At 41.9% G+C, this 22,705-nt stretch overlaps 1 protein-coding gene across 8 annotated transcripts in view; it reads right to left on the bottom strand.

The window, feature by feature from the left end:
• Window positions 1–22,705, bottom strand: part of CUX1 (cut like homeobox 1) — a 259,909-nt gene that overhangs the window by 95,316 nt on the left and 141,888 nt on the right. For all 8 annotated transcript variants that reach the window (XM_019008608.2, XM_033518977.1, XM_033518976.1 and 5 more), the window contains exon 9: window positions 1,300–1,348. In XM_019008608.2, the coding sequence (XP_018864153.1) occupies window positions 1,300–1,348 (49 nt within the window). The remainder of the gene's footprint in view (window positions 1–1,299; window positions 1,349–22,705) is intronic.

The raw sequence follows: 22,705 nt of genomic DNA, 5'->3' as shown, positions 1-22,705 counted from the left end.
GTTGGATATCAGGGAAAATCTCTTCATTGGAAGGGTTGTCCAGCCTTGGCACAGCTGCCCAGGGCAGGGGTGGAGTTGCAGTCCCTTTGGGGATTTCAGAGCCCCATGGATGTGGCACTTGGGGACATGGGTGAGTGGTGGCCTGTGCAGTGCTGGGTGATGGTTGGACAGATGATCTTGGAGGGCTTTTCCAGTGGAAATGATTCTGTGATTTGTATTTTTGCAGTTTTCCAAGAACCAATGTAAAGGCCGACAGCACTTGCTGTAACTTGGCAGCTGCAGCAGGGGAGTGTGGGGGCTGAAAGCTGATCTGGCAAAAGGGAAAAGACAAAACAAAACAGCAGCTGGAGCAGGGGGTACATTTTCAACAGGATCAGTGACCTGGTCTGGCTCACACAACCACTGCTGACAGCAGGACCCAGGGAGGGGAAGGAGCTGCCACCATTCCCTCCTGGAAAGGAGCTGCTCTCAAGCTAAACTTCAACTGGATTATAAATCCATAGCCTGGGAGATTCAAGATTGCAATCTCTGGTTGTACCTGGCAGAGGGATTAATGAAACTCACTGATAAGCAAATGCCTGGCTGAGGTTTCCATCTGTGAAGCCACCACCCAGTGGCTTGTGGAATTTCCTTTGTCATGGAATCCTGCCTGGCCATACACATCTCCTCTCACTCACAGGGTTCCCTGCATGGCCATTGGGTTTGGGTTTGTTAAAACTCAGTATTTCTGGTACTCATGTCAGGAGTGTGTGCACTGTGAGGGATGGCCAGAGAGACATCTCACAGCCCAAATTAACATCTGCAGGAACAAATGGCAATTTCTCTGTGGTCCTGCACAGAAAGAACAGTCTGAACCCTTGCTAAAAATTAATATGCCAATAAAACGTAGCAGAAAAGGAAGGGGGAAAATAAGTCTGGAGAAGTCCCCAAAACCTGCAGCCCTGCCACAGCCACAGGGCAGAGGCCCTTTAATTTGGGCAAACCATTTACCTGCATGTCTGAGCAGGGGCCAACATGACAGATTTAGAAACACAGAGCCAAGAATAACTACAGTGGGAAATGTAAGTTTAAATTATTAGAAGGTAAATATATGGCAAGCACTGCTCTACTGTGCCCACAATCCTTACAGAGCATCCCTAAAGAGCTGTATTTTGCTCGAAATTTGCATATTTTCTTACTCCATGCAGTTATGACTGCGAAGTGCATATAAAAGAACTGTCATGAAATCCAAAAGAGAATTAAAAAAGAATAATCAAAGTCACACTTAGAATTTTATGGGGAACTCATTTAAAATCCTACCTGATTCGCTCTTTCAAGGTCTGTCATGATCATCTCGATTTCATCAGCCCTGGGAGAACAAGAGAGCAGAAGTTTTGTTATCACACAGAGAAGAGCTGCTGCACGAGCTCAGGCACAGCAACAGACACACAAACACCACCAATTGTCAATATTTATTTGTAAAAGGACACAGTAGGACTGAGCAGCTCATCTCCCAACTGGTGAGATCCTCTGGAGTTTTCTGGACCAGTCTGCAAATCTCCAATTCCTTTGCTTGCTGCCCTTTTTTTGCAATAGGCAAATTGATAGCTGAGCATATTCATTGGATATTTGAAGGTCTTACTCCCCAAAATTCCAGGCAGTGTCACCTTTCCAGGTGCTTCCCAAGTGATAATTATGGAGAAGTCAAAGACTGAAGTTCTTCAGTCAACTCCCCACATATACAAAACCACCCAGCTACTCTTCTGCTTCAGTGTGCCCACAAGTTTGGTTCTTAATTTGGCTTTAAAAAAAAATATCAAGAGGTCAAAGAGACCAAGAAATTAAATTTTACATTACGTGAAAAGGAGGGTTTTTTTTGACAAGAATTTATCAAACTCTAAATTTAGACTCCTAATGCACTTTGCAAAGCTGAATTGGAAAGTCAAAGGGATGAAAACTATACAAACAGTTAAGGGAAAAAAAGAGATCCTTCAGATCCTTCTGTTAGGGAACAGCTCCCAGACCTGACCCCTTAAAAATCAGCATTTCTAATACTTCACTCACACAAATGGAGCCAATCCATAAGCAATGTTTTCTTATCTTCAAGCTCAATCATGGGCAAGTATTTCCCACTCAGGCTCTCACCTGGGAAAGGTACCAGGAAAAAGGGCTGACAGCCCTAAAGAATGTTCTGTATCAATAAAATAAGACATATTATACTCTCCAGACATTTTCCCTGTCTTGTATGCCTGGACCATATGGAAGCAATAAACACTGTCCTCATCTCCTCTGAACAGCAGCTTTACCAGCAAGTCCTTTTGCAATCTGCCAACACCATAATGTCTGGTTTTTGTTTTTAATCTGTAGCAGATCATTATCAGTAAAAGCTGTGAAATACTGGAATTCCCTTCCTCTGCCCATGCAGAAAAGTCAGGGTTTGATTTTCTGCTGATTCCCACAGAAGATCCATTTCCCTGTGCAGGTGTTTGTTAGGAAAGATGGTTAATTGAAGTACATCAGGGTTCTGGCACACTCTACACTGGATCATTACAGTGAATATTGATTTATTCCTCAACAGCATTTTAGGCTTTTGGGTCTACACTTAAGGAAATGCAGCAAAAGATCATAATAAGTAAATGTGCATGTATATAAATTAATGGAAAATTATTTTTAATTACAGCCTTTAATGTTGTTGGGGCAATATGAACTGCATTCTGAAAAAAATCTTTTGGACAATAATGGAAAACAGATTAACATGTGTTTTCTTGTGCAGGAGAAGCTAATGTGCTCTTACACTGGGCAGAAATCCTGCACACCATGTTTTGAATTAATAATAAATAATGGTCATTACTTACTGAACTGAACTGAACAACCACTGCCTGGGCAAAAAAGGATTCAAGGGAGCAGCCACAAGACTGACCTGGGCACATTAACATCAGCCTGAAATAACACTTTTCACCTCTTTAGCCTCTGCAGTTGTGACACATATTTTGTTTTAGACTCCAGGCCCAAAAAGCTTATTAACCAATTTATGGAAATGACAGCATTTCACGTGAAAAAGATGTCCCAAAGCCCATGCAAGTGACCCAACTGTATTATCTGTAACAGAGATAAGTGGGAAGAGAACATCCCAGCACACTAAAAAGATGCTTCCCAGCACTTCACAAATATTTTTAGACAGGATAGTTTAAGGATCCTCTTTATATAAGCTTCTGCATTCGGGCTCAATTTATGTGTGAATGCCTCAGGTTCTATGGAGCCAGTAAATGATGTCTGGGTTATGTCACACACTGGGAATGTCCCAGCCAGCCTCAGATGAAGCCAATCCAGCTTCCTCTCCTTCTCTGGAGGGGAGAACAATAAAATCCCTGCATTTCCACCCAACCAGGGGGTGCCAGGTATCAGCCAAAGGTCTGGAACAACACAGCACCTGAGAGGAGTGACTCAGAAACAAAAGCCCTTGGGATTGGGAGAGGAAGAGTGCCTGGCTTTGGGAGCAGAAGGTGGGGCTTCAGCTCAGCCAGGCAAACTCTTTATTTTTCTGGCAGAAGGGAAGATGACTCTGATGGAGGAAAGATGAGTGGGAAGGGGTGGAAGTGTGAGAGAGTCTGGACCCATCCAAAGACCTTTGAAAGTGGCAACATAAGGGGAGCCAGAGGTTGGGAAATGGGAGAGGAGAGAGGAGCAAGGGAAGGAACAGAGGGATATTCGAGGCCAGTGGGCCAAGGGGAGAGGGGACGAAGAGCAGTAAAGCAGAGGAGCACCCCAAGCCAAAGGAAAGGTGGGTGGCTTCCAGGGAAACACAAGATGGTGCTGGAAAAACAAGGTAAAAAGGCTCAACCCTGCATTTAAAAGGGAGAGAAATATTAATACTGGTATTTGTGTCCCATTTTGGCCAGGGTCAGGATTTAAGAGCTCTATTACAGCACTGAGATACACAGCCAATTACAAAAAAAAAGCAACTGAGGATATAGAATGCCATAAAAATGACATTTGTGCCCTTCAGCGTGCGCAGATAATTCTGACTGAATCCAGTAAAGTGTCAAACTGTAGCCAAAGGCAAAATTGTCCCTTTGTCCTTGTATCCAGACACACCAGCTGACTGATCCTGAACTCCCCTTTCCCTCCTACATTTTTTTCTCTTCCAGCACACCTAATAAAAGGATGCAACATCTTCCAAAAAATTCAAATAAACACCTCCAGCCTAGCAGTCTGCACATGGATGGAGGGTAATGCTGCAACCATAAATGTTATCTTTAAGTAAAGTAATGAATTAAATCACTCTGTATTCTTTCCTAGCACAAGTGTCAACAGCATTCAGGGGAATCTTCAAAAGGAATTCAGGCTTTTCATTTTAAAAGCTCAACTACCACATCAGTAGCTGGCACTCAGCAGCCTAAAATCACTTATTTGAGAAAGTCTCTAATAGCTGCATTCACTGTTTGCTCAGTACAAGTATTTATTATAAAATAAATTACAGTTCTCACACCTTTTATGCACTCACAGAAACAACCTGCATTGATTTATTGTTTACAAAGGATTGTGTCAAATTCAGACCTGTCAGGCAGCTCTGCTTGGCTCACTGAATGAGTCCCACACAGGTCATTTTTGCTGTATTCACTCTCCACTACATTTGCTCATTTTCAGCCTTTCCTATTTCAATATTCCTCCTGATTTCCATGGAACAACTTGGCAGGCAAAGCATCATCCAGCTCTGGGCTTGTCCTGCAGGCTTGCACTGAAAATCTGATGGGAATCTCGACGGGAACTTGGAAGGGACCTTGGAAAATCACCTTGTTCCACCCCTGCCATGGCAGGGCCACCTTCCCCTGTCCCAGGCTGCTCCAAGCCCTGTCCAACCTGGCCTTGGACACTTCCAGGGACCCAGGGACAGCCACAGCTGCTCTGGGCATCCTGTGCCAGGGTCTCCTCACCCTCACAGGGAACAATTTCTTCACCTAATCAACAAATTTATGGTTACCCAGGATCTATTTGTGACCAAACTCACCCCATGTGAACTAAACTGACTTTTAGGAACCAGAGATCTGATTATTTCACTTTTTACTTTCTTTACTCCTGGAGGAACACGCCTCTCATGAGTGTCTCAATTTCCCCATCACCCCAAGAGATGAAGGCAAGGAGAAAAGTTCTTTCTTCAGAGAATGAGGATAATTCATAACAAGGAGATATTTTGCTAAAATACACTGATATTTATGGTGGCTTACACCACATTTCCACATCCCAACATCAATCAGGGCTTGGTCAAGGGTGATACTTCCTAAACATTAACACAGATCATGAGAAAAAGAGTGAGGGAAAGCTGTTTTCAGGAATAAATGTGATCTACCCAGTGTTTTTGCATTCCACAGATAATATAATCATTTATCTGATCTAGTTTCTTGTAATCTCCATGGTAGAGGAAAAGTAATCATGTAAGCAAGACAAGTTCTTCAGGGTGTATTACAGCTTGTTCTAAGTTTCAACATTTTCAGACTAAGGAATTTAGAAAATCAAATTTTAAGCCCAAGCATTTGGAGCTACAAAATCAGCATCACCATGAAAAAAGAATCTGAATTGTTGAAACAGCACGACCATGAAATGTTCTAGTATTTCTTCTTTCAGTACTGTGTTTGAAGTGAGAAACAAAATGCATTAAGGGGTATGGATTTTACAAGGTATAAGCTTTTACCAGTCATGAAACAGCCCTCAAAGCTAACATGCCATCTATAAAACACAACTTAAGGAGTAGAGAAAAAAATACCCAAACCACCCCACTTTTCAATTCAATTGCTTATGGGAAATAAAAAGTGCAGAAAGGCTTGATTTTCATTTTAAGATCAAGAAAATCGATTAGGTTTGAAGAGCATAACAAGTGAGCAAATTCAGGGGTTGGTAACAGGGAAGAAGCTCGGTTCTTCTTCTAAATAAAATTAAATCGGATGAAAACTGAACACCACAAAGTTATTCACTTGCAAGGAAGAAGAATCTGGACTTCATGATTAAAATCCAGCTGATTCAAGCCCTTCATTTAGCTACTAGCTTAAAGAGGCAGAAACAATTCCTTTTTTATTAACATGACAAGTGAATGGTTTGCCAAATCTTGTGGCTACAGCCCCCTAAACATTCAAATTTACTCAACCTTGAAGGAAACTGCTGTTGGATTCTTTATACATGGAAGGACTGAAAAATACAGATGACACTTTGGAAATTGCAGTCAGTGGCATGGCCAAGAAACTTCCCTACCAGGGCAGATTAATACTTTGGTTTGGCAAAAAACAAACAACATTTTTTCCCACACATTTGTTTTCTTTAAAAACATGTAAAAGTTTACTAGTCAGAGCAAACGGTATATGGAGCCAGTGGGGCTTGTTAAAATGTTCTAATTACCCAAACATTTACACAGGCAATTTCAAACTAAAAGCAGACATTATCAACTAATGTGCATTTATGTTTAATTAAGGAAAAAAAAAGAAAAATCCTCCTTGTAATGTATATCTGTGATCGGCACAGAGCAGATTTTGGCCAAATTAGGTAAACAGCTCAGCCTCCTAAAATTACAGAAAGTGAAACCCAGCACTTGGCCAGCACATGGCAGAAAATGTGAGGTTATTTGGGATATTTGGGAAGGGAAGAAAAGAAGAACAGGGGCCAAAGCATTTAAAGAAGAAGAAAAAAAAGAAAAAAAAAAGACAGCAAAAGGCAGTGCACTGAATGTTTTCAGGTTTCAATGAAATTTTTATCAGGGAAGGTTCCTGGGTCTAGGAAGCAATTTCGGATCACTAAACAATGGCAGAATTGCCTGCAGCCCAATGATCACAGCATTCACTCAGGGCATGAGAGCATCCCAGCATTTGAATATTCAATTTTATTTTTTCTTTAAGCAAAGCAGAGGGATGACAAATTCTCTACCCAAATTCAAACCACTTCCTGAGCTCTGCTGTGGATGCCCTCATCTAATCCCTGCTCCTCAGTGACCTGCCAAGGTGCTCAGGATTTCTTGCCTAATTTCTAGGAAAGAAAAAAGAAAACAACAACAAACACTTTCTTAGAAAGTTTCCAAAGGAAAATAATATAAAAAAACCCACTAATTTTATTTTCTGGCACTTTATGAGTATCACTGTACGCACATTTACGTGTTTTTTAGAATTCATAATTATTTCAATCCAACAAACATCCACAGAGGATAAATTCACCTTTACTGCCAGTACAAGATGGAATAATAGAGGGGTTGTACAAAGAACAAAATAAAAAGTGATCTCAGCATAACATGTCAAAGAGGAAGATCTCACACACTTTTTACTGCTAAGTTCTCAAATCTACTTTTCAAATTGCAAGAGCTATAGGTTAATATTTTCTTTCAGAGCAACCCTCTAAGGATCTTCAGATCAGATAATCCTTTTTCCAGTGTCATATAAATCCAGGCCTCTTGTAAAAGAATTTCTCTGTTCAGGGATTCATAAATCCACCAAGTTTAGTAATGAACTGGGTGTTTCCTTTCCTAGGAACTCAATTGAAGGAAAAAATCCTCTCTCTGCTAAGCAGTGGAGGCTTTAAATGGAGAGATCAAAGGCAGGCAGGGTTCAGGTGCTCTGGTGATTACACCCAACGTCATCTGGGAGTGGGGAAATGTCCACTGGACACTGCCCAGAGCCCTCTGTGCAGACACCCTGCACTAAATCAAGTTCCTCCCTTGGTAAAAAGCAGAGACACCCAAGGCTTTTCCCATCTTTTTTTGTTGTTTTATTAGAATTCATCGCAGTTTCCTCTCGCCGCCCCCACGCACGGCGCCCGTACAAATCCGGGCTGGGGGAATAAATCTCATGGAAAGATTCCTCATTAAGCACACCAGGATGGAGCAGCCACACCAGCTGCAGGTATGATCTTCAAATAAACCAGGGCCTGGGTGCTTGAAAGGTGTCAAGTGAGCATCAAATATTGAAAAAGGTTAAAGAAACTGCTTATAAAGCCCTAGATACTGAGAGCAAATCAGATCCCTGACAAAACAAGAATCATCTCAATCATCAGAGAGAAAAGACCCTGTAGAATAAAACATCTTTCAGTCCTTATGAAAAGTGATTTCCAAGAAAACCTGTACAGAACTTTGTTTTCTCTTCATGTTTAAGGCAGGATTTCAGGGATAAAACAATCATGTTTGCAATTATAAAGTTTTAAAGATGACAGAAATCAGTTTTATTCCAGTGATACAAAAGGGAGTAGTTTCTAAAGATCATCTGCTTTCTTAATAATTTCTGGAGAGAAATTGATATGACTGACACTAAAGATAGTGTCAGTCATACCAATTTTTTGATACAATTGAACTAATAAGTTCAATTAATTCAATTGATAAGTTAACTAATAATTTTTTAATTAAAAATAAAAAAAAATCTTATTTTTCCTCTTTGCCTTTTATTGAGCATTGATATGAGTAATAACAGGCAAAGAGGAAAAATAAGAATTATATGTGACAGACAACATCAACTCACAGCACCCCAGAGCTGTAATTCCCACAGTGTCACACACACACAACCTTGGCACACTTGGCAAACCAGAGAACACTTAATGTAAGCAGCTGGAAGAAAGAAAAGATGTATTGGTTGGATTAAAAAAACCCCAATATATAAACAGATGATCCATCTTTTTTATTTGATGGCAATACTATCATTTTATATGGCACATATTTGCACATGTTGCACCACAGCCAATATGAATTTTGGCTCCCCAGACTGTTTAACCCTTCATTTAAAAAACTCTTACTCAGCTCTCATTGTGTTTTTCTCTCCCTAAGAACAGATCTCTTGTGAGCTCCATGAGCAGCAATCATGCTGCCCATCACAAAAAGGAAATGTAATAAATCTTTTTACTCCTGATCAGATATTTTTCTTTCACAGTGTGTTTTTGCTTCACCCTGCAAAGCCCTGTGAGTAGCATTAAAATCAGAAATTAGGAGTGTCCAGATTTGGATTATTCTGGGTTTCCTCACATCTCAGAGCACTGGTCCCAATCCTTTGGGCCACAGAGTAGTTCAAAAAAAGGTGTTGAAACTCAAGACAATTTTTGCACCTGAAATTTGAAGAAACAAATAATCTTGTCTAAAAATCCATTCCCACCAACTCCCGAGGGAGGCTGGTGGGAAGTTTGGACCCTCTGGAGCTGTGGGACACAAGCACAGACCCTGCAATTCCATTCTCCTGTGATTTTCTGACCTGTCTTTCCAGACCACGGAGAACAGCAAGGAAGAACATTCTGATCTTTAATTTTTCATGTATTTACATCAGAATCCCACCCACACTGAGGCCCTGAGATTGAGGTGCTGCACAAGGCCAGCAGATTTGCAGGATGGAGTCCTCAGGGTGGGGAACAAAACCTCCAGGCTGTGCCAAGTGTTTGTGTTCAGATTTAGACAAACATTTCCAGCCTGCCCTGGGAAGCAGGAGCCACTCCTGATGCCACAGATTTTCCTAACAATGTGAGATGACATGGAAGCAGCAAACTCCCAATTTCCTTGTGCCTCCTGGTACAAATTGAAAGAGCTTTCTGCAATTCCCCTCTCCTGACTTCAGCTGATTCAATAAAACACCAGAATTTAAACACAGGCACCCTTCCCTCTCCCCTCCTTGCACACAAAGCATATCAAACCCATGGAATTACTCCTGACTTGGCCTTGAGCAGCCAACACGATGTCAATTTTACATGTTTTATAAAGCAACAGCATGTAGAAAGCAACTCAAATGCAGGTCATATCAAGCATGTGACCCACAGAGCAATCAAAGACTGCCTGAAACTGTCATTCAAGGTTCAATCAGCTTCTTGCAGGAAAAATGAAACATCTGTGGCCCAGAGAATTAAGTTATGTATTGCATAATTCATCTGGTGTCTGCCACAGCAGCCATTTTAATGCTCTAGTGATAAACATGTTTGATTATTTTTGTTTTGTTTCCTGTCGCCTCCATGGTATTTCTATTTATCCACCCATCCCACAATGCAGAATGGAGATAACAAATATACAAAACAGTGTTATAGTCAGCTGATAAGATGTGGGAAATCAGCAGCCTTATTAATCACATCAAGGCAGCAGCACTGTTAAACCTTATGTTCCCTGCAACTGTCCTCATTTGGGGTCTTCTGGGTACACTCTGTAGTTAGATTTGCTGATGAAATCATTGTTTCCCAAGGATCCAAACATTTGGATTGAGCTTTAGAGGTTTTTCTATTAGGAGAGCTGCTCTCCTCATACACAAAGGAAGTTCATTGCTGGTTCCAGGGCCTGGGTGCTTGAAAGGTGTCAAGTGAGCATCAAATATTGAAAAAGGTTAAAGAAACTGCTAGATACTGAGCAAATCAGATCCCTGACAGAACAAGAATCATCTCAATCAGTTTTCCATCCCCTCAGTTTTTCTGATCCTGACACAAGCAGGACAAATGTGTATCTCACACCAGGCCCTAGATCCTTGTCCAATCCCTTATTGCACTGCTGGGTTTGTGATCCACACTGGCAGAAACCCTGGTTCAGCCTCTGTGAGTCATTTTGGGAGGTGATTGTCATATTAATGGTAACTTAGTCCACTTTACTCCCAAATCTGTAAATCCTGACACTTTCCCACCTGCCCTGCACTTCCCTGATCTCCAGAACACATTTCTGCAGCAACTGGGGACTTGGAGGCTCTGGGTGTTTATTCCCCTTGCCAGGAGCTGAACATTTGAGCAGTCTGCTCACAGAACTTCAGCTGGCAGTTAATTTGTTCCCCAATTAAACATCATCTCAGGGAGATTTAATAGACTTGGGTGATGGCAATTGACTCCAAAAAGCAGCTTTGAACTGGCTGCTGCAAGTAACCATGGAGCAGCCTCTGAAGTGGTGGGGTCAGGTGGGTTCTGCCCCATTTTTGTGCCTGAGAGTCTGTGGGGTTCCTGCAGTGAGGAAATCCTCCCTGCACAGCACAGCTCCATGGCAGAGCTTGCTTCACCTGACAGCCAGAACTGCTTCCTGAGGTGCTGCTGATGGAGGTGAGCCAGGGATAAAAAACATCCTTCCCCAAGCCCCAAACAAATCCCTGCTTCCCACTGATTGTTCCCACAAAGTTGTTTAGACAGCACGGATTGTGACAATATCAGCTGTGCCATCTGGGCCTTTTTAGCTGCCCCCCATTGCTGCTTCCTCCTGCAGCATCTCCAGGTCCCTCCTTCGATGTCCCCTCTTCACCTCCCACCCACAAATTGCAGGAAATACGGATTAAAGACACTCTCCAGCCATGGAGACCTCAACCTGCAGCTCTCAAATGGGTTCTCTGCCTGCCTTTCCTCCCATTCCCAGTTCCTCCAAGCTCCACCAGAGCTCCCCATGCCAGGGATTCCTAATGTTGTTAATTACTGCCGAAGTCAATCATCAGCATCCAAGTTAATTTAGGAGGGGAACTGAGGAGCTCCAAGCAGGCTGGCAGTAAAACAGAGCACAGGCTCGTGGAAGCTCCATTTCCTTCGGAAACTGGGATAAAGGCTGTGGTTCTGCAGGGCTGTGGATGCATGAGCAGGCTGCTCTGCTCCCAGGGCACAGCAGCAGAACCTGCCAGGTTTTCAGAATTTGCCCTTTATTTTTTTTTTTTTTAATTTTACTTGAGAAAAAGAAAAAAGATAATAAAGTATAAAAAAACTTCCTAAAAGAGTAAATCTTATTAATTCTCCTTCTACATCTCACATAAGCTCATTTACAATTGTTTCTTCACTAACCACATAAATAGAATTTATTTTTATATATAACATTTAATAATAAGAGTAGTAGTAGTTTGATATTTCGAAAATAAAGACCTCACAATCATTTGCTTATTTTTTTACTTATGGAGTTAAAATAGATGATTTAGCCAAAATTAGAAGCCTTAATTGCAGGCATCTTAAGTGTCATTCTCTTTTATCGGAATAGCAATGTTTCAGATTGAAGAATCAGCAGGAGGAATTGTCTGTGCTTTGATTAAAGATCCTCTAAAAATACACACAAATACTTTAATTTACTTAATAATATCACTGCAGTTACAATGTGTAAAATGAGCACATATATCTTGTCAATGATATGGAAGAGATTGCTGGCTTTTTGATTTTTGTTTTTATTAGGCTCGTGTTACATTTGAAAAATCCCTTTAGGTTTTGAGCAGCTACAACCCCAAAATGAACAATCTTCCCTCATACTACACCATTGCCAAAATCACAGATTTCTGTATGTTTGTTTTCTTTAGGGCAGAAAAACCTCAAAAAATTGGAGACTGTTCAGAATTTTTATTCAATCAACATTCATATTCCAGATTAATCTTTAGGAGCTTCTTTCCAGAGACATTTAGCATCTCCTCCTTAACCACAGAGAGAGCTGAGGAGCTCAGTAATTTGGAAAAATTAGGTATCGATTGATTTCTGCCCTTATTCCCCTTATTTATTCTGCGTCTTTGTCCATCGCTGTAAGAACCTATAAAAGCTTTTCTCTAACTCCCCCCAGTTTATATTCAGTACAACAGCTTTAAGTGAGTTTGAAAATGAGAGAGCACAGCCAGAATTCTGTGTACAGGTGTCACTGCACAGGAACAGATCAAAGGGGAATGAGTGGATCCCAGCAGAGCAGTGACAGAGCCCAGGGACCCCAACAAGGAGCAGGGAAAATCCCCCACCCTAAAGAAGGGAAAGCCAGACCTGTTCCAATCACAGCCCAAATGCTCTGAATTATCTGTGCCTTTACCCAGCCTGACCTGGCAACTGGTGCTGTGGAGTGTAAGACAACATCCTGCATGGCCTTTTGAAGGATTTATTGCCAGGTAACACAATGAATGTGTCCACCAGGCCAATAATCTCCAATTTACTATTTCTTACCCAGCTGCTGATGTATCCCTCCAAGCACATTAACCAACAAGCACTCAAATACAACAATATCCTGCTTTCACTGTCAAATCACCTGTAGCATCTGGACAGTGGTTTATGGGCAACAAAAAGGCATTATTTAGGGATGGAATCTGCATTGAAATGCAACCTTTTGCCTTTCTCAGTGTAAAGGACATGCATGTTGAGCAAAAGAAAAGCTGAACACTGACAGCAGTAACAGCATTCAAGTGGGAGATGTATTTGGAGAATGCTTTAGATGCTCTTGGCTTAGAAATGAGCACAGGTGATGTGCCCATTCGCTGTTAGCTTCTCAAGCAAGTTATTTCCTTCTGGCTATTGAAAATAGCATTACATGGTCTTTGATAAAGGCAACTGATCTCCTTCTATCCAATAAAGGGAATGAAAATTGCAGAAAGTATGATAGAGATGTGTTTATTCTATATTTTGAGTAGGTTTTACTTTTCCCAGGAGCTATGCTGAAGATTAAGAACCAGGATGATTGCTGTCTTTATAATAATGTATTCAATTACCAATATGGTTTTCTCTCTTCCCAATTTGTTCCAGCTTTGCTCTGAATGGAGACACCACTCCTGTCAAATGGCAATCATGTCAGCACTTTGCAGCTTCACTTTAGAACTATCAACATCAATCTTGCTGACCCTCTCGTGACAAAGCAGCGAAAATAAAAACCAGGCAGAAAGAAACAAAGGAGGGAATGTCAGAGCACAGAGTAGGGAAGACAAACCAGGGCATGGAGAACAGGCAGGTGTTGTCCAAACCTGCACTGCTCATTATCACTTTATGTGGGCAGGCCCCTGAGACACAGAGCAACCTCCTGGGCTTCAGAGGAAGGAGTTGCCTCCCTCTCTCCCCTTCACTGTGTGGGACACCCAGAAATCAGGCTCAGAGCCCCCAGGAGCTGGGTGACAATTTGGTACTGACCCCTTGCTGTGCAGGAGCTTCCCCTGAGCCTCCTGCGCCAGCCGAGCATCCGACAGGTTTTGTGTTTACATCTCTGCTGAATATACAACTCTGCTCAATTTCTTCCAACTTTAGCATCCAGCTGTATTGGATTATGAGGGATGCTCACTAATATGACTGACAGATTGCCTGTCTACACAGAATCCAAACTAGACAGCAAAATTACTTTAAGTAGTCCTCCACGGCAAACCCCAACAACACCAGGCACTACTGCAAGCCCTTGGAGGACAACAGAGCAGGATTTTCTGATTTAACCTTTTAAAATGTTATTTGCAGGAATACTTTTCAAATTCTTTATTTCCCTTTCAACAGTTGTTGAGACTTTAAAATGCTGCTGAAATAAAACAGCTTCAGGCTTGACTAATGCTATACTCCATGGTAAGGAACTATTTGATTATTCTGTTTTGACAGTTAATAGAACAGGTTTAGTATTTCTACAGAAGGGGAGTTTGAACTAGAAATATTAGTTTTGTGTTGCTAATGACAATTCCTCAACATTTCTACTACAGCAGAATCCTCGAGTGGCTGAAAAACATCCTTCCTACACGAACAAATAGCTGTAGGAGAGAAGGGAAGTAAGGAAATGCCAACCAGCCTTTTGGATTTGCCTGGTTTTTGCTGCAGGGCTAATTCTGTAACCAACAGGTCTCAGATCCACAAACCCAGCATTTGCTTAATGAGTACTTTCACCCTGCTTAGACCCTCAGTGCCAAACACCGTCCCTGCTGTTCCCAGACCTGGGGAGGTGTAAAGGTAACCCTGTAACCCTGGCAGGTGTCCCACCTGCACCTCCTCTGCTCCAGCACCATCCTCAGCTCTGCCCAGCTCTGTGCTCCCCCAGGTCTGAGCCCATGGCTTCAGCTCTGTGGAGCATGAGGCTGTAACCAGGCACAGCCACGGAGCAGGACAATTCCCACTTCTCTTCCCAAAGCACACAGTTTGTGCCAGCAGCTCCTGCACTGCCTGTGTAACACTGGAACTTCCCAAAAAGAGCTGGTTTACTCTTCTGCTGTTTTCACTGGGCTCAGCTCCTTTCATGGCACTGTGTAGTAAGTGATTATTCCAGGGAACCTCACTCTGCCTCTCCAGTGTTCTACAAACAGTGAGGATGGGGCTCTCTGCCTCTGTCTCCTTCCTCATCCCCTTTCCCGGTGGCTGCAGCTGCAGCATCTTCCCAAGCCATGGGCTGAAGCTTTCAGCAGGAGTTTATTTGATGTTATGACAGAAATAAAAGTGTGGGAGGGGAGGTCTGTATGGGCAGGATGCATAAATACATTGTAAGGCTCACAAATTTAATCCAGGGATGTTTTATATTAAATTTGTTCCAAGAAATGGTCAATAATTAAGTCTCCCACAGGCCCTGACCATGTAGGTTATTTTAGGGTATTGAATACAGCTAAACTTATTCAGTCCCACTGCTATGGAGGTAGAAGGTACAAGAGATCAGGAATTAATTTGAGACAATGTGAATATAAATGATAAATAATAAAAGTTTAGTTCATACAGACAGCAGACAGTATGCCTTAACAAAAAGTGTTAAGTTTATCCACCATACACTGCACAGGATTGTTAAAGACTGCCCTGGGTGAGGACAGGCACGTGCCTGGCAGGTCCCACCACTGCCAGCTCCCTGGATGGCAGGGAGGTGACAGAAATCAATCCAACAGGCAGCAAGACAAATAAGTCATCTGTATCACAGCTAAAATATGGTGTTGATCAATAACAGAAAATGAACTCGCACTCCTTTGCCAAGAAAATAGATTATTTAATCAGGGTACAGACAGATAGAGATGTTACATAATCAAAAAGAGCTCGTGCTGCTATATTTAGTGGCCACTGTCTTTTAGAGAGGAGGGCAAAAGTACACCCATTATCAGCTACCAGCCCTCTGCTGAAATGCTTTTCTGATGAGTTAAGCTGGTCAGAGACCACAATATTGTATATTTAAAACTACAACAACTATGACAGTACGAAGGCAACAAATAGGGGAAAGACAAGGAGTCACTGCTGTCCTAGGGACAGAAATCCTCAGGTTTAAAAGGATCAAGTCCCAGCCAGAACTTACAGAACAGGGGATCTCCAGCAGTCATTTCTAACTTCCAGACTACCTGGAGTTTTCCATCAAAGGATGGAACGTTAGTACAGCACATTTGCAGTTTATGACTGGTTGCCTTTCACAGTTATTGCTGTGATTTCTCAGCAATAACCAGTGGAATTGCAGGAATTTGCAGAACACACAGAAAATCACTGATCAGGACCATCAGCACAGAGCTCACTGGGTACCACTGCAGCCTGCCTGGCCATGGCACAGCTGAGATCCAACCCTGAGATCCACAGGGCTGTGGAACCATTAGAATCTCAAAGGAAAGTCTGTCCATGGATATTCCCCCAGATGTGAACATCACCCTCAATTGGATCATCTTCCCTCCAGCTTCCCCACCCAACAATGAACACTGGGAAAAAGAGTCCCATTAATGCTGAAGTCAAGCATTAAGGAAGGAAAACTCCCTGTTCTGAAGTGGAACATGAATAAAAATAACATTAAATAGAATAGACAGTGATTAAACTTGGTAACCACCCTTTCTTCTATTGTTTTAGGGTGCAAACCCAATGAGGAATTATTGAAATTAGGATTTGCATGAGGTTTACAGAGCTGCTTCACGTGGGTGTACAGCCACAGCAGCTCTTGTTTAAAGCACTCCTGGAAGGTGAGGAATCCTGCAGGACCAAAGCTTTGCCATGGATCTTTCCCTGGGATATCCATTTTGTACATCCAAAGGAAGCAAAAACTTCATGAATACAAAAAATTCTTGGTGAGCATTTTAGAGGGATAAAACAAAATGCCTAAACAGGGATCAAAGATGCTGCTTCAGTGTAAGATACATTAAAGACCCCTCAAATATTCAGGAAAGCTAGAGAGAAAAGAAAGCACTATGCCCATTAATAATAATAATAATAAAAGATAATTATAGCTGGCTCCAAATGTTAACAATTTAATAGTTACAGGATCTAAGTACTGTAAATGACTAATGCAGGCAGCAAATGTATTTGCAGCAGCATGCAAAACAAAGCCCTTAAAAGTAGATAGCTCTGGGAAAGGAAGGATAAACTGCTTTATTTATTTTATTTATTTTTTTTTTTTAATAGCATCAGCTCTGAGCATATGACATTGAGAAGGGCCCTGTGCTATCTTCCTTTTGTGACTGGTGACAAGAACATGTCCTTGATTTACCAAGATGATGAAAACCCAATAATGCCCAGTTTGGAGCACCAGATTCCAACAGCAATGTTGTATCTTTACTGTTCTTAGGAGAATGATACATGATGGGTGATTTTTTTCTGTTTGCACAAGAAGTCACAACACACTTCCAGACTTCAGCCATATGAAAAGCCAGGGAAAGACTGCTGATGAATTTAAGTGACTACAAACTGGAATAAGCAGCAAAACTGCTGATTATTTACTACCTAAAACTTCCAGGCTATACTCTCTTACCAGAAATTGTGTTGAGTAATGCTTTCATTCGATTTGCTCACGATGTTCTCTGTTGATGAATATATCTGATTTCATGTAAATGTGATTAAATAAATCAGACAGTGTTAGGCTGTACTGAGTCTCAAGAGGTTCTAATTCAAGATGTGCAATACTTGCCCCAATAAGCACAACTGAGCTAAACCTTGTGCTTTATTACCTTCTTAACCTCAAAAACCCTCTGGTTGCCTCCTTCTTATTGTTAACATGGGTGTAACATCAGATTTTGCATAAGTTTCCCACACTAATTCAAAGGTATGTGAGGACTGAAGAGGAAGGGATAGAAAATGAAAAGGAGAAATAAAGAAGGTGGGTAAATTCCTTCAAAGCATCTCAACTTCACTGGAGCTCCCAGCTCCTGGCACACAGAGGGATCAGGTAAAAAAGGCTTTTTGGAAAGGTGTTAGATGAAAAGCAGCATGATTTCAGAACAGGAACTGTGTCTGCAAGTGGCAATGCCCCCTTGTTCTGTTAGTCCCCACCAAACTTGTATTCTGCCATTTGCACAATGACTCCTGAGGGTGACAAGGTTGTCACTTCCAGCACAACTCTCCTACAAAACTGGGGTCCTAGCTTCCAGCCTCTAGGGAATGATGGACATGGGGGCTTGTCCTGACTGTCATTTACTCATTGTCAACACATCAAATTCAGATGGACCACCAAACCCCTCACTTCCACAGCAGATTAGCACAGAATCACAGAATGGCTTGGGTTGGAAGGGACCTTAGGGATCATCTCATTCCAACGCCCTGACATGAGCAAGGACACCTTCCATGTGCTCAGGGCCCCATCCAACCCAGCCTTGAATACTTCAGTCCCTTTTTGTTCATGCCAGGTTCACCTTCTGCCAGGAATTTTACCCCTCTGAGAGTCAGTCCCTAGATCTCTCCTAGAGTTTGGCAGAGAGGTGAAGGAGACCTACACACTCTGTGGGAACCATACCTGGAATCATGTCTGGAGCTGTTCCCACCCAAGGAACAACTCCTGCCACTAAGGCAAGGCTGAATTTGCACTCAAGCAATGGATTAGGGCTCATCCATACCCCAAAAGGGTTTGTTTGGTTTGTTTGCTCTGCTGCAGACAAACTCTGATATGAACTGGCAGACAATGCACTGGCTGAATGTGGAACAAAGAGGCTGTTGGTGTCTCCAGCAAGTTAGGGACAACACTAAACAACTCCACTTGTAAGCAGAACATTATTTTCCCTGATATCATACACAGAAGCTGCTGTTTAATTAAAACTAAGCTGCTTAAGCCATTAAACTGGCAAATGGCTGTACCAAATGACTTGTCATTGTTAGCATTCCAGCAGCAGGAGTTGTTTGTTGTCACTCAGATGGCAACTTCCAATGCTAATGCACATTTCCCAACTGGCTCCATGGATCTAAACCAGCTCAGGACAGGGAAGTTATTAAAATTGCTGCTGCATATTACCAAGAAGTACCTTCTTCAAAAACACCCACATAGTGTACTCTGCTGCAATTTAATTATTTCAGACTTCTCCCCTAGAAATATGAGCCATCCCAGGCATTCACTTGCATTTTAGAAAGTAGAATGTGTATCAATTCTGGCTTTGAGCCCTAAGTTTAAGCAAGTCCAGATCAGCCTCCTGATTTAGATCCTGCAGATCTCAGCATCAAAATCTGTAATTAAAAATCATAACCTACGACAGCAGCTACTTTATTCTGACTACACAGAAATAAAAAAAAAATTTAAAAAAAATTAAAAATCAACATTTTCTCTTGAGTCAGTAACAAGAAAAGATCATTCTGACCATGCTGACCATCCAAGAATCCAAGTGGAGACATTCCAGAGGACTCTGTTTGCTTATCACTTGGATCTGGGTCAAAACAGAGAGCATCAGGAAGAGGTGTCTCTGGAATCCATGGTAAGACACTCTGCCTCTTCTCCTCTGCAATCTCCCTCCCTTTCTCTAAATGGGAAGGACTGTGGTGAGGAACAGAAATGGTTAAAATGAATTTGTCGATCTTTTTACTTCCTATGAGTCATGTTCCTCAACTCTACCCCTCTGTGTATAAAAATCTGCTACGACTCATTAAATAAATATTTCCACTTTGGCTCAGTAAAAGCAGAGGGCTCCCACAATAAAGCACCACACAGGTAAAACAATGAAAAAGGGTAGAATGATTAAAACTGCCCATCCCAGTGCCCTGAGATGGGACAGTCAGTGGTAACACAGCATTAATATTATGGCAGATGCCATATGCATCTTTTTTCCTTTGGTGTGGTCTCCAGGAAAGAAGAATATTTCCCTTTACCACAGAATGACTTAATGGATGTCCAAATGAATGATCAGCAAATGCATTTTCTGTGCTTCTATTTATGTACCTTTATTTTTACAGCTACAATGCAAGCACCACAACAGCACTTCCCCTTTCCTATCCAAGGGCTGAAAGACTACCCACATTAATGAAGTCTGGCCTTACCCTGTGTGCCCTTTTCACATATGGCACAACTGAGTCATCTCCCTTGGTTTAGGTAGTGTGCTTGACACAACAAAAATAAGATGTAGAGCTAATTACTACTACAGCAATAAAAACAGGAGTGTCCTTTTCTTAAGCCATTCTCAAACTGAATTCCTATCAAAATACAGTGGTTTTTTTATAGAAATGAAGTTAATAGATACCTAGAACTACTGAATGAACCGACAGGATCTCTCTGCATTTAGCAACAAGTCTTGAAAACCCTAATCTTGTGAGTCAGTAATAACAGTGGAGGAAGCCAAGCCAATCTTGGGTCTATAATAATAAGACAAGCTGTTTAAAAGAGCTCCTCTGAAACAAATGTGTAAACGTCTCACCAAGGCTGAGATGCTGATTTAAGATTAGACAGTGTAGATGTACTTATTTTGGTATCAGTTAAGAACAACTTGTGTTTCTCATTCACAAAGGTTTATGGCAAATGGTTTAACAGCACTTGAGCACAAGTTCCTCACTAAGTCTTTCTCCAAATGCCATTAACACCTCTGCCTGTCCTGTGCCCCAAAATACAAATTTTCTCTTGACAAAATCGTGCTGAGGTCCCCAGTGAGGCCAGTCCTGGCTGTAACACTGCTGCCAAAAAGAACCAACCAGGAAAACCCCAAAGGTTATCCAGAGAGACAGGGGAGGAGTTTGAGAGCAATATTCCTCCAGATAATGCATTAGGAGTGATGTTGTTTAAGAAGGACTGATACAGAAAAGCTGATGATCAGCACTGCAGCACTAACTGCGGAAAAGCAGAATTATTATTGCCAAAACTAAAGGAGAGTAAAAAGTCCAGACATTAAACCAAATCAGGTGAAGAGGCAGCTTTACAGCAGATGAAATTCAACACTAACAAACATGTGCTAATGCCCTGAAGAGTATTTGGGCTACTTTTCTCCACTGCTGGGCCCTACACTTCTCGCTAGGTAAATAAGGAGATGGACTAATAGGAACAACCCCATCTAGTTAAGATCACATTCCAGACAGAGCAAAAGCCCCTCAGACAGACCATCACGATTCACCACATGAGCAGCTAAATGATCCAATCTGGAAGAGCAGGAACCTATGGCAAATTCATCTCCATGATGCATTACAGAGCTGATTTAATCTTTTTTCCCTCTCTGGCCATCGAGCCTGGGTCGTTATCAGAGCACAGACAGTGGGCAAGACAGTGTCCTTTTATCCACTACAGAATGACTGCAGCGTTGTGGAGCCCAGGAAAAGGGAACAGCCTCAAAAATTCCCATTATTAAAAGAGGTAAAGCATAACCTTGATAATTTTGGGAGTCAAAATCCTGGCTGGATGGCACATCTGGATATTCATCCCATGTGTGTTAATCTACAGGGAAATGAAGTGCTACACCCTGGGTAAGGCAGGGGTTAATTCCAACTGCTGTCGAATGCCCCAAGTCTGTGCTCTGTTCATCAGAGCATTAAATCTGAAAGCTCAAGAGAGTAGTGCAGCCGTGCTGCAAGGGCTATGTTATAAAGTTCTGCATTAAAAATTCATATCGTAGGCTTGCCACAGTACTCTGCTCTGGCTGAAAGGAGAGCTGGCGGGGAAATATTAGACACCCCACTGTCTTTCTGGCAATTGGAGACATTCCTCAACAAACAGCACCTCAGGAAGGGAATGAAAGGGCAAACAAACCGTGAAACAAATCAATGAGTTCAATTATCTCTCTCTCTCTCTCGGAAAGGAAACTTTTCATTTTTAAGGCTGTTTCATGAAATCTTTTAATGACGGCCCTTCACACGGGTGCTGGGCACTCTGGCTGCAGAACTGGCTGCTTGGCAGGGCTTTTTATTTGTTTTACACGAGACACAGATTCCCAAACACAGAGGGTGAAACAGAGAGCAGGGTATAGGGATCTCTCTGCAGAACAAGAACTCTACTTACCCTTTACATTACCACGACCACGTGGGGTAAGAGGCTGTAGAAATTGTTCCCATTTTCCCTGAAGTGTCTCCAGCAAAGAGTGAACTTAGATTTATTAAGATGGTTAGTTACTCCATGGTTAAGTTATGTGCTCCTCACTACTGGTTAAGGCTGTGTGCATTTCACAGCGATTTATGGCAGCCCAACTGGTGGATGACACAGTTCACAATGATGGAAATGGGTGGTATATTTTTATGAAAGCCATATGTGCCCTTCAGGTTATCTGTCTGATGTAACCACTGTATTCAGGCAGGTTAATAATCCCCATCCCATAAATGAGGAAATACATAGGAAATGAAACATCAGTAAATACAATTTCTTGAGGAAACCATGCAAAAAAAAGTTACCTGCTCACAATCCTCCCCTGCAATTCTGCTTAGCACAAACTGTAATAGAAAAATTCCCTTTTCCCAGAGCTGAATTTCAACTCAAAGGAAGGGAAAGGAAGAAAATAGAACCCATTGGACAAAAGTTGCCATGGCACTTCATCTGTAGTTATATATATATATATGAATATATCTGGTTGTTAGTATAGCTGAAAACCCAAGTAATCTGGGTTTTGAGGGGCTCAGCCCCATGAGGAGGGGCAGGAATTCATCCAGGGGGTGCAGTCCCCAGGGAACCCAGGAGATTTATGCCCAGCACAAAACAAATAAACACCAGTGTAGCCTAAAGCCCCTCACTAATAAAAACCTGCATGGGGGAGGGAATAAACCCCCACCATTGAGCTGAAAGTTCCTTAGTTCCATTGAAGGAATAAAGACAGGTTGGAGAGCTGGTGATCACAAGTAACCAAAGATCAGCTATTAAAAGGCACTGAAAATCTGCTACAAAAGGTTAGCAGCCCCAAGGCAGTGCTTCAGTCAAATTTAATTTTTGCTCAGAATTTCTTACAAACAGGCACTTAGAGCTTGCAAGCAAGACTTGATCAGCTGG

The sequence above is a fragment of the Parus major genome, chromosome 19 (genome assembly GCF_001522545.3).
Source record: "Parus major isolate Abel chromosome 19, Parus_major1.1, whole genome shotgun sequence".
NCBI lineage: Eukaryota > Metazoa > Chordata > Aves > Passeriformes > Paridae > Parus > Parus major.
The sequence above is the reverse complement of the archived record's forward strand: the minus strand, read 5'-3'. Positions and strand labels throughout refer to the sequence as shown.